Here is a 13,273-nt window from a genome sequence, read left to right on the forward strand (position 1 = left end):
CTTAATTTTATAAAATGATCTGAGGTTTGGTTTTCTGAGTGTATTTTTTGTCCCTTCCCTCCTAGTTGTGCCCTCCGAGGACTTTGTGTTCCTCTAAAGCATCTCAAGAGAGAAGGGCTCTAGCTTTATCTTCTGTACACTGATACAGCAGTAGTGCTGTTATATCATGTTAGGGTCTGCATCTGTTCCTGACTGAGCAGTCTGTTTTGTAATAGCAATTCCTGCACGTCCCTGTGATTCTCATGTGGCTATCATATTACTACAACTCTCTCTGCCTAGACTTTATTGAAAGAGCTTATTCACAATAAAATATAAGACTTTATTGAAAGAGCTTATTCACAATAAACTACATCTAAAGCCGGATAATGGCTTTAGATGTAGTTGCAGAGATATGTTTGGTATCAGGAGGAGTGCCTCCCTGGCATTTGGAAGGGGAAGCTTGCTGCTTGGACTGCTGCTGAAGAAAAGTGAAACTTTTGTGAGCTGCTTCTTTGGTCTGTGAAGAATGTCTTAATTTTTCATTTTTATTTTTACTCTTTCTTCACATCAGATCAGTAGGACAAAGTGGAAGAGTATGACCAAGTCTGTCAGGTTGTGCAAGACTTCCTCCTCTTACCCCTCCAGCTTGGGTGTAAGAAGCTTCTGTTTTTTGATGTAGCTGTAACTGTCTTCACCTTGTTGAATGCACTGGCTTCACTGAATTGAAGAGCTGAAATACAAATGTTGAACAAATGACTTCTTATGAATTGAGCTACTGCCTCAAAATTAATAAGAACGATATGTTTTAAGTAAATTCCAGTGGAATTAAATAATTTTTTTTGGCTGTATTACCATGACTTCAGTGAGCCTCAGAAATTGAAGTAAATGATGCCATGGGACATTTTGTTAGCCTGTTGTGCAGTCTTGTTACATCTGAATTACAAATACTGGTAGAATAAAATTTAGCATGGCATTCAGAATATTTGTGCCACATACTTCATTTCTGTGCAACCTATTGGGGGTAAAATAATGTCAACACTAAGGAATCTTTTCAGCAAAATACACTGTCATACTGTCTAAATAAAGTGCTCTTATGGGAGAAAGCCTAAATAGGGTATGAAAAGAAAAGTCACACCTGTGTACCTCTTTGAGAATTAATCAGATGTTAGTTTCATGTTCTTGGACACTGTAAAATGCCTCAGCTGTTGTGAAGCCCAAGATAATGTAAGCATTCTGAACTGTACATCTCGGAACTTTGCCAGCCTTTATTATTTAAACTATTTTACACAGTGAAGCACAACTCTGTGTACCCAAAGAATTACATGTTCTTGCCCTTAGTGTTCACATTTTTCTTTTATACTTCATAAAAAATCCAGCACAGTTAAACTAAGGCAGCATGATGTAATGTTATGAGACTTTACTCAAACAGCTCTCAATTCAATAAGCTGGTTTCTTAAATTTCTTGCTTGTAGAATTTAAATTGTATTGCTAGTAGTAAACACATTGTTCATTTGTCAGTTTGGGTATTCAGTACTTGGTGGAGCATTGTTTTCTCCCACACGGGGTATTTTTCTTGTTAAATCCGAATAATTAGAGATGAACAATATTGCCTTCCCAAGATTGCCAATGGCATTTTGAATCTTCCCATCCTGTTAAATTGACGCTAAGTGTGCACTGTTACCAGGAATGTTTAGTTACTCTGTTTAAAAACAAGTAACTCCAGTGTATATTTATGCTGAAAGGGCACTTCTGCTGTTGCAAGTCTACTGTTACTGGTGCTCCAGGTTATTCCAGATATGAATAGTGTTGCCTTCCAAGAGAAGTACTGTAGGTTAGAGCAATAAAAACTTAAATTATCAAGTCATGGCTATATAATTAGTTCCGAAGATTCAAACCTAGCCTACTGGACAAGGAGTTTGAGTAACTGTCTGCCCCATGGAGAAGCATGTGTATTAACTGAGCAGCCAGTGCTTTTTAGAGGAATTTCTCAGTCTTGTACACCTTTCTACATTTTACAAAGAAAACTTAAACAGATAACTTGGCTTCCAGCTTGCTCTAGTGTAATATGCTGGCTATATGTTATTTCTGTAAGAAGTAGTTTAATTAGACAGTGCAGTACTGTCTGAAGCAGAGCTTTCAGAATGTGGCAGGGTGTATGGCAATTGTTTACTTAGCTGGTCTTCGTACCTCAGTGGCCTCAGCTGTGAAGACTGAACCAGAAATGGTCTTCGTGTTTTATGTGACTTAGAAGATATCTGCTTCTAAACTTGTCCAGTCTAAAATTAAACAGGAATGTGTTCTCCCCCGGAAGGAAATACAATATGGCAAGACATTTTAGACCTCAAGAATAAATTTCATGAAGTGCCGCTTTTTTCTTGTATTTTAGAATAAGGAGGTAGTGGCAATTTTTTCTTAACATCCTTCATGTCACTCCCAATTCAATGAATCCCATTGGTATCTTTCTACAGATATTTTGATTACAGTTTGGAGGAAGCTGCTTCAGCAATCCTCCATACCTTTGGTAGTGTTCTTCTTCTTTCTGTGGGCCTCTTGTGCTTCTGTATAATAGACTACTCAACAATGCATATTGATTAAAGCTTCTGAACAAAACAGTCATGGGATAAGAGCAGGATCTTCATGTAGACCTATTAAAAATGGTCAGAACACCAGAAGCAGAGAATTAGCAAGGCAGGCACATCACTTGCAGTAGTATAGTGATAATCTTTTTCCTAACAGGCTGTATCTTTAGTAAAGATACACACTTCAGTAAACCTCTGCTGAATGCTAGACTAATTTCTTTCATTGAACTCTTTTTTTCCAGGATCACATTCCTATGATGTAATCACCCTATATGTAGAATTAAAATTGTTTTTCTTGTTTGCATTGCTTAAATTAATATACACAAATTTCAATCTGCCATTTAATTTGTTCTGCTGATTCCATGAACTTTTGTTGTTCTTTACCATTGCACTATAACTCTTCCAGAGTGAATTGCATTTTGTCATCGGTGAACTTCATCACTTCACTTTCCTCCTTTTTTACAGCTCACTTCTGAATGTGTTGAACAATAGGTGCTAGGACAGAGCAGTAGGTGTCATCTGGTAACTTTGCTATGCTGTATGAACAGATTGCAGTGGGTTTATTTTTGTAAATTGTCCTGGGGTTTTTGTGTATGTATGTTTGGGGCGTTTTTGAGTGGGTTGTTTTTTTGTGTTTGTTTACTTTTTTTTTTCTTTTCAAGTCCTGTGAAGAGTTTGCTGGCTTTAAGAGCCTTTGGTGAGCATCTTTGAGTATGCTTACTGAATTATCAGAAGACTTATTAATGTGACCTACATTATCTATACATTTTCTTTTGAGAACTCCAGGAACTTTTTAATGCACAGTTTCTCTTCGCAAAATCTTCACAGGCTCTTCCATTTTGAATGAATTGTGGTTCTGATACTCGAGACATGTGCAATATGATTTACCGCAGCTTTCTGTTGAGAAAACATGCATGATCTTCCAGTCCAGATACAGATCTGCTTAAGGTGTTTATTTGCAACTGAACTACAAGTTTGGACAGTGTATAATCTGAATTAATTATGATTTATATTGCAGCTTACAAGGCATACCTAAAATGCTGTACTGGATTGGAAAGCACTTTCTCTTGTGTTCTACGTATTTTTGCACTGAGTTCTTGCCAGTTCCAACAAATAGAGCATTTGTGGTGAACAGTTGGAATTAAGGTGGATCCAAAGTACTTCTGTTTGAAAATTAAAGAGAATAGTTACTAGAAAGAGATAAACATGCAATATGCCTAGAGAGCTACCTGGGTAATATGTGTGGAAGAAAGGGAATCCATCATGTAGTGAGATGGATTGATGGCATAATATTAGTGCATGAATAAGCTAAAGTGATTAAATAGTCCTGTAGTGGGGTCATACCAGGAAAAGTTTGCATTTGAAATGGTTGTATTTTGGGGGAAACTAACAAAATAGTAGTGGGGGTAAATATGTAAAGGAAATGAATTTTATAATTTGTCATGAACTTTGAGATCTGAATGATTCATACATGAAAGCATGTTTATTGAAGTCTTTTACTGATTCTGTGAGTTTAGTTCTTTGTTTTCTTGAAAATATCAGAGTTGACATCGTGTACTGCAGTACAGGTGGTACTACAAAAAATGAGTATTTGAACCAGTTGATTTTTATAGGGGAAAATGTTTCTGTAGACACTTAAAAAAAAAAAAAGGTAATACAACTCACACTAATGCATTTTAATGTTGGTTTACATATTGTAGGGCAGTGGGTGCTCTTTGCAAAGGTATGTCTGTATTGCAAATAGAACAAGCAACTAGTATGCTCTCCTGAGAGACCCTACTGCCTGGTGGGAAAGAATTTCCCAGAGGATGGTGTAGAGGGACAAAGGCAAGCTCCTAGGGTTTGTCAGTTCAGAACTTCAGTTTGAGTTTGGTTGTTTTCTGCCTGAGAGGTAATAGGATTATGTGACTGGAAAGGTACTTTAGGGAAGTACCTTCCTCTTCAAGACAGTGTCAGCTGTGATGCCTGAGCAGGTTGCTTAAGGTTTTTCCAGTTGGATATTGAAACAAACCCTTCATGTCCAGCTCGGCTGCTTCACCCTTATGGGAGGAAAAAAAGCCTGCTGTATTTATCCAATTGAATCTTCTGCTTAATATGCCTAGCAGGATTGTGTGGCCCTCATCAAATTATGAAAAATTTAAAAAGGTCCTGAAGTCTCCAGAGGACTTCAGGATTTGAACAGTGGGAAGTGATTTTGTTCTCAAATAAGCATATTTCTTCAGAGAAATAAATAGTTAGGCATGCTTGAAATTGATGTTGAGGTGCTTTTGCAGGCATTCAAACAATTTTAATTATTACATTATAGTTTTGAGTTAACAGATAAACAGTTACCTATAAATAATAACTAAATAGTGCCAGTTCTAGCTTTGCTCTGTAGACCTGGGACTGGCTATAAGATGGCATCTTGCTGTGGAGTATTTTAGGGTGAATTGTACTAGCTGTTCTTCAGAAAGATGTCTAAGTTAAGGTATTCTTACTAATGCTATATTGCATTTCCCCCCATCCTTTTCTATGAGCAATTATTACCAGCTGGGTTTATCATTTTGACATTCTTTCATGGACTTATTAATACTCAACAGCTGTTCTGCTTTGAAAAAGAAATTGTACTGCTTCCCTGTAGTCTTCCCAGTTTCCTTCAAATTAACTTTCGGGTTTATTCTGACTCGAGGAAAGACAGAAGAAAAAATGTTTTTTTGGAATTGGGTAGTGAAAAGAGGCATTGAAGGAGCAAAAGTGTAAAACTGAAGAAATAACAGATGTTTTGTTAGAACTTCTAGGACTTAAGATTTTACACGGGTGGCCTCAAACTCGTATTGTTAAGCATTTGAGATTAAGTAATGTTTTGCTCAGTAATGATTGTGCAAGTATAAAACCTTGACAAACAGCTGCATTTGAAGGCAGTTGCAGTGTTCATATGTAGTTTCTTAACCCACACACAGGTCTGTCCCATGAAAATGATCCATGTGAATAGAAAATAAGCCCATAACAATTTTAAGGCTTTCCTGAGGGCACTTACTTACAACACTTCCAATTTCGAGGGCAGTGAACGATGCAAGCAACTTGTATGTTGACCATATCTGTTCTATTTCTGAAATCCTTTTAAAATCTTTTTAATCATAAGGAATTCAGTAGGTTATTCTGATATTGTTTATTCAAAGAAGCCTGAACGTCTTGTGTTTAAAAGTTTTTAACCGTTTTTGCCTACTCAAAGTTCTTTATGTAAATTGCGTGGAGTTTTGTTGCAGGGTGTTTTCTCAATGTGGAAATGAGCCACACCCAGTACTTCTGATACCTTCATGGTAAAGGCAAGTGTGAGGTGTTTTTAGAAAACTGATTTTGAACGAAGTAAGGAGTTTTTACTGCTTCTTTTAGTCTGTAGACCATAAACTATTTTCTTTCCTTAAAAAATAAGTTGATCCTTGATTAAAAATTGAAAGCTTCTGTGAGAGAGTATTTGGGAACTAGAGAAAAGATGAACATTCGGAAGTAACTGTCTGCATCAGTCCATTTGATAGTGAATTTTCCTGGTTTCATGATCTCAGTTTTCCAATGCAGTTTTTTGCACCTGTGGTTTTTTAATTAATCTAGGCATTTAGTACGCTGTCAAGAAAACTGAAGATCATCAACTGCAGTCTATGTGGATCATAGATTGGTAGTGCTAGTATATTTGACCTATAATGCTTGTCTTAGTTTTAACAGGTACATGTTCCTTTCAAGATTTGAATTTTACTTTTCCAGGTCATGGCTTGAATCAAAAAGACTATGGTGTTTTCTGGTTTTTTTAGTAGGTCAGTGCAGCTAACTGTAAGCTGCATGATACTGCTAGAAATGATATGCAGGCTGTTTTAATCTTCATGCATGTCTTTGAGTATGTATTATCTTTCTGCTAAACCATATAAATCTCAGGTCAAATTTGTATGTCATAGAAACATTATTAAAAAACCTCAAACACTCCAAAACTTCATTTTTAGTAGCATTAGAAATGTTTGCTAAATGCAGACCAGATATGTATGGTGCAGCAACTTGCTTAGTGATAAAAAGGTGTGAGGGAAGTAAAATAGAGGCAGGAGAAGGTCTGGGGCATCCCTTACCTACTCTACTGTAAAATTTCCTTTTTTCAGAGGAAACTGCTTTGGAAGGGGTCTTCAGACTTCATTGTAATTGGTGTTAAGTGGCATATGGATTGGCAAAAAAAATTCATAAAATTGTTATCCTGTTAGCTTATATAGAAATACTTACAGACTTCTTATATGAGGAGGATTTTTTTTTTTAACCCCTCTAGCCTTTGCAATCTTTACTATTTAGAAATTAAAAATTGCATGATAACCTATGGAGAAATGTTAATGCTTGAAAATTATCAGCCTTCCAGAGATAGTCTTTGATCTGTGATATTATATTGTTTCCCAGAAGAAAGAGAATTGTTTTCTTCAAATCTGCGTGCTTTGAAGCAAGCTGCAATGTAGAAAATAAATTGAATCTTAGTAACTAGAATACACTGTTGCTACAGGTTTTGATAAACTGACAGACCTAAAAATTCTTAGAGATTTATGCATTTACTATTTAAACAATAGGAATTTCGTCAAAGTTTTTACTATAGACAGTAAGCTTAAATGAGTCTTGTAATACAAGCATTTTCAAAATGTGATTTCTACCATTTGGATGAAAATTTTTGGGCCGGGGAGAAACACCATAGGTGTCTGTGTTCTGTGTTCATCATAGATTGTCTTGACTTTTTTGGGTTCAGTGGGAGAGCCTGAGTTTCACACTTGCCCTGCTCTCCAATTCCTGAAATGAGTCAGGTTGATATTTATCACTGGATAATGTCCTTTCAACTGAATTCTGCATTATTAAATTGCACTCTTCTGTTGAAGTGTAATGGCTTTGGATTGGCTGGAAACACTGAAAAACAGTCTTTTGCAGAACAGTTGTTGTGGGAAAGGCAAAGGGTAATTTTAGAACACAGAAACTATGTAAAACAGCTACTATGCCAAGGGGTAGTTAGAAGTGAAAAAATCATGGAATGCTTTTGATTGGAAGGAACCTTGAAGATCATCTAATTCCAACCCCCCGCACCAGTGGAAAAGATTCCACGCACTAGATAAGTTGCTCTGGGCCACATCCGTCTAGCCTTTAACACTTCCAGGTATGAGACATCCACAACTTCTCTGGGCAACTTGTTGCAGTGCCTCACTACTTGTTGAGTAAAGAATTTCTTCCCAATATCTAATCTAAGTCTCTCCTCTTTTCATTTATAACCATTCCCCTTCTCCTATCGCATTCTGCCTGTGTAAAAAGTCACTCTCCTTTTTTTAAAAGTCACTCTTTTTTAAAAAGACCCCTTCAAGCAGTGAGAGGCCACAGTGAGGTCTCCCTGGTGCTTTCTCTTCTCTTCTTGGAGGCTGAACAGCCCCAGCGCTCCCAGCCTGTCTTCATAGGAGAGATGCTCCAGCCTTCTGATAGCTTTGTGGCCTCATCCGGATCCACTGTAACAGGTCCATGTCCTTTCCATGCTGATGGCTCCAGAGCTGGACCCAGTATTACAGGTGTGGTCTCATGGGGGCAGAGTAGAGAGTCAAAAATCCCCTCCTTTCACTTGCTGGCCACGCTTTTAATGAGCCCAGGATGCAGTTGGCCTTCTAGGCTCTGTGAGTGCACATTGCTGGCTTATGTTCAACTTTTCATCCACAAGAACCCCCAAGTCCTCCTCAGGGCTGCTCTATAGTTCTTCTCTCGGTCTGTGCTCATGTCTGGGGTTGCTCTGACCCAGGTGCAGCACCTTGCACCCAGACCTGTTAAGACTTCATGAGGTTCTTATGGGCCCACTTCTCAAGTTTGTCCAGCTCTCTCTGGATGGCATCCTGTCCTCCTGTTGTGTCAAGTGTGCCGCACAGCTTTGTGCCATTTGCAGTCTTGCTGAGGCTGCCCTCTGTCCCACTGTCTGTGTCATCAGTGAAGATACTGAAGACCACTGATCCCAGAGTAGAGTCCTCGGGGACATCACTCGTCACCAGCCTCTACCTGGACACAGAGCCATTGACCACAACTCTCTGGCTGCATTCATCCAGCCAGTTCCTTATCTGCCAAATAGCTCACACTTCAAATCCATGTGTCTCCTCTTTGGAGATGAGGTTGTCATGTGGAACTGCGTTGAAGGCTTTACAGAAGTCTATGTAAATGACACCTGTCAGTCTCCCCCTATCAGCCATTGCTGTCACTGTACCGAAGGCCACTAGATTGTTCAGCACCTCTGCTTAAATCTCTTCTGGGAAGAAAGCAAGCAAGCAAGCAGCAGTTCTGGTTAAATATGCCTTTCCCAAGGGTTCTGTCCATTTCATCTAAATAAAAAGATTTCATTAATCTCATCTGGGATCAAGTCCTTTGATCTTCAGTGGCAGCAGTTTCACAGAGTCATGAGTACTTTGATAGTTTGCTAATTCTTTTTGGAATTACTTGTTGACCAGTAGAATAGTTCCTCAGTCTGTAGTCTGTGTTTGCAGACACAAGCATAGAATCAGTTGGTCAGCAATCAACAGAAAACAGTTGTACAGATGACATAAGCAGATCCTTATTTTCTCATATTTTGGCATTTTCAAATACAAAAATTGTTGCTCTTCTGATTATGGACATTGTCATAGTTTTGTTGAAACAATGCTGTGACTTAATAAAGTGGATCTGTCTTGTTGTCACTTGTGGAAGTGATGCCTTTTCCTGGTCTTGAATCAGGAATCAAGCATGGTTAGAAGGGAAAAAGGAGTTTTACCTCAGTATTTATTTTAAGGATCTTTAGGTGCACCACGTCCAGGTGGAATGCACTGAAAAGCACACTGCAGTGCACACCCACAATAGATAGGGTATAACATTATAGGTCTTACTAATTAGCATATCTATCAAAGATTCCCCAATGAGAGGCTCGAGTGAGCCCCCTCCTCCCCAAGGAACCTTCCCCTGGATGGTTCTATCTTGGTTTACAGAATGTGTTCTGGAGAGAACCTTGGTGTCTGGGGCTTCTAAGATGTTCAGTCTCCTGACTTAACAAAGTAAGTCTAAGAATGTAGGCTAAAAACCACTGAGAATACAAAAAGCTATGAAAAGGTATATAAAAAGGGTATAAGAGAAAAGGCAAAAAATCATCATGGCATCAGAGGAAGCAGGAAGCATTTGTCACCCTGTTGTGGAAGGGTTGTGAATAATGCTCGAGGGGGGAGGAAGCCTAAAGGCATGTTGGAGGTGAGAGCAGTACAGCGCAGTGTCAGGAATAGGGTAAATAATTGTTTTCAGTCAGCAAGTGTTCAAGGGAATAAACTTTTTCAAGTTCCCTAGAGGTCTTTAATTGTTTTGTAATACAGAACAGTTTCTCCTTGCTTGTTTGGCTTATTGTTGTTCCCAAGGGCTTGGTTAATAGGTCATGCAAACTGGTTATGCTCAAAACATTGTTTGCAAGAGATACTTGCTTATGTAACGACCCGGGTGGGTACAACCACTTCATATGTTTTTGTTTCTTAGCAACAGGGTATCGGTCGGCCAAGTGTATACCATGCCGTGGTGGTCATATTTCTAGAATTCTTTGCCTGGGGGCTCTTGACAACTCCAATGCTAACAGTAAGTATCATTCATCAACTGTTAATCTTGGTGATAGTGACAAATGTTAATTTGCTAATTCCTAGGGATTTGGGATTTAATTTGCTTTACATTAGTGCGTGTCTCATTATCTGAATTCCAGAAGCCTTAACACCTGAGATCTGGACTGCTGAAAGACTATAAGATGAGGAAAAATAAATTAACTCTTCTGTACTAGTCTTTAACTCTTATTTGCCTTTTAGAGTGACACCAGTTTAGTCTATTGATCACAAGTATCTCTGCAAATTCTGGCTTTTTAAAGTCTTCGTAGTTCAACTCATCTTCCTGTTGTAACAAGTGAATAAACTATGCAACCCTTTGTTAACTGTGTATACTTCTGTGGGCTGACTGTTCTGCCAGCATATAATTTACAGTAAAATGTAAAGGCATTCATGTAAGAAATTGATTTCGTAAGTATTTAATCTGCTCTGGTTATTTTCCAGATGAACAGAAAATTTGAGTGCTTGGTAATAGGATATGTTTGAAGACATGGATCTCATTTATTTTAGTAGGGCCTGCCTATGAGCAGTTGCAAGAGGTCTATTAGTCCAGGTTTTCATCAGCTGGTATCTGAGACCACTTTGAATACATGGCAGGCAAAGTTTTGTGGGATCGAAAGAGTTAATTTCTTTCCTTCTCCAAACTACAAATAAAATAATGTAAATAACTCTTGGAATGTGTTTGTCTAACCTTTCCAAAGACAGTCACTGAACTTCTTAACATAACTTAGTAATAAAAAAGTTCACATAAAGAGTTAACACATTTCCATAAAGCAGGTGTCTCACAAAATGACTGTCCTGACATCTTGTCTTCCTGGTGTCAAAATACGGGGAAGCTTACTGTGTGGTCTTTCTTATATTTTCTTTTTCTTTGCTTTTTTCCTTAACTAAAGTGCTCAATTTCAACTGGCCCAAGTTCGACACTTCTCTTTTAAAAGGATAAATGTGCAAATTATAATTCTTACAGATCTGCAAACCCCCACCCATTTTAATAATACTGTATATTAGGTGGGTTCTTCAATAGTTCTCCAGTAGTATACTCCAGTTGGAATAGGTGCATGGTTGAGGGTGTTCATCTTTATTTGTAATCAGCTTTGCATGCACTGAAAGTCTGCTGTTGGGTATATATAATTTCAAGTCTGGTTTGATACTTTGCACCTTTCTGTTTTATGATGTGTTTGTGGTAGCTTACATTGGCCTGGTTATCAGGCAGCAGTATTAGAAGTCATGTAGAGATTTCTTCTGAGCAGAGGTCAGCCTTTGAAGTGCCAGCTGCCCACTTCTGCTCAAGCAGGTTTGTCATGTAGGAAGGGCAGAAATGGAAATGGCTGGCCTGTTTGGTCAAAGCTTGTGGTTACTCAATTCTTGTGTTTTTTTCATGATTCTGCAGGTCATTGTCAACTTTCAATCTAATTAAAATGTTGTATACTATGAAAATACATCGTGTGTATTTTTAAGAGCTGAGATTATTTAAAGTTCATTCTTTAAATTGCTTTTTCACTTCTTTTGACATATGTCAGCAAAGCTGTACTGTTTGTTACATGACACTATACTTGCAGAAGAAAAGATTTAAGGTGTTTATAAAGCACACAAAGGCTGTTCTGGTCAAAGACTGCCCAAAGCTTATGGACATTACTTTTATTTATGGACTTTTATGCCAATGTTAGAAAATTACCATAAGCAATATTAATTACTTAATGACATGTTCTGTCTTCAATACATATTTTTTTGCAATATGTATCTATTGGTAGAACTTGAGTATAGCAGTTCCCTCTACCATTCTGTCAACTTGCATTTCTCTTGTCTATAAAGTAACAGGTTAATCTCGAAAACTTGAACTTAAGTGGTTGTCTTTCAGGAAAAAATACTAGAAAACAGTTGACAGGTAATTAGATTTGACTCTCTGAGTTTCCTATTTTTGTTTGTTTTGGTTTATTTTTTTTCCTTTAACTTAGAAGACACCTGCTTTAGATCTGTAATTTGAATACTGACTTTTTTTTTCCTTAATTAGTATCATAAGATTACTGTTCTAATAGGTGAAAATTTGTTCCAAATATCTAACCAAAATACGATACCAGAAGGGAAAAGTGATGTAAATAAGGAGAATTATCTGCCCAATAATTAATATGAGAACCACCACTTTTATTAAACCTATGATTTGAGAATCTCAGTCTTCCTAGAAAAATAATGCTGGTACTTTTCAGTGACACTTTCTCAGTATACGTGTAAGTAATTTTTGTAGTTGGTGGCACTTATTTATAAATATCAGGAGCAAATTAATGTGAATTTTGTTTGAATGTAAATTTTTGTGCATATGTGCTTTGAACATCACAATAACTTTTTTTAGTCAACCTGGTAGCGCCTCTGAGGCCCCTTAACTCTCTTGCATATTTATGGTAAATCTGTTTAGCGTAGATTAACATTCTTGCCCTTGAATTAAGACTGCTGGTAAAGCACCTTACGTGAATTCGTAGCTGTATTTAAACACTCAGAATTCTTGCTGGTATTTTTAAGCATCTGCTTGTTAATTGGAGGTGTTTCTAACTGTATGGCTATTTAATAGCTGCTATTTGTTCCATTGTGAATGTAGCACTGTTTTTTCCTCATCAGTGCAAGTTAGCTGAATCTCATTTTCACTCCTAAATATCAACGATGTTTGAGTCAACCTTTTGAAGGAATTATCTGCGTAAAAATTTTGTAACTTGTACCACATGGAGATGGTTTTTGCTTACATTGATCCTCTTTTTGAGCAAAGTGTCCCAGACTATCTCTGCATTACAGTCTTTGCCAGCAGAGGAATTTATGCCAATAAATTGATCTTAAATCTTGTTTCCATTTTCTTGTGAAGACAGAAAAGAGGTAGAAGATACTTTTTTGTTCTGCTTGTTCCAGGGGTTTGGGTTTTGGTTTTTTTTTTCTCTTCTTTTAGTTTTTATTTTGGGATGGGATACTTTTTCTTAACAAGTCCTCATAGAGCTATCCTGTTTTACAAATCAAATTTAAACTGGGAATCAACTTTCTCCTGTCTCTTCTGATGAAAATAATGCTTTTTCCCCCCCCCCCCCCCCGGCGTTTTACGTCAAAATTCCCCTCCCACAG

The 13,273-nt window shown here is 37.6% G+C and overlaps 1 protein-coding gene across 1 annotated transcript in view; it reads left to right on the forward strand.

Moving 5' to 3' along the window:
- The first annotated feature begins 9,524 nt into the window (after positions 1-9,524).
- Positions 9,525-13,273, forward strand: part of LOC103621377 (hippocampus abundant transcript-like protein 1) — an 18,957-nt gene continuing 15,208 nt past the window's right edge. Inside the window, 1 exon segment of the mRNA XM_008640175.2 lies at positions 9,525-10,157. Within this exon segment, the coding sequence (XP_008638397.1) occupies positions 10,149-10,157 (9 nt within the window). The 5' untranslated portion in view covers positions 9,525-10,148.

Source organism: Corvus brachyrhynchos, unplaced genomic scaffold (assembly GCF_000691975.1).
Source record: "Corvus brachyrhynchos isolate BGI_N302 unplaced genomic scaffold, ASM69197v1 scaffold408, whole genome shotgun sequence".
NCBI classification, from domain to species: Eukaryota; Metazoa; Chordata; class Aves; order Passeriformes; family Corvidae; genus Corvus; species Corvus brachyrhynchos.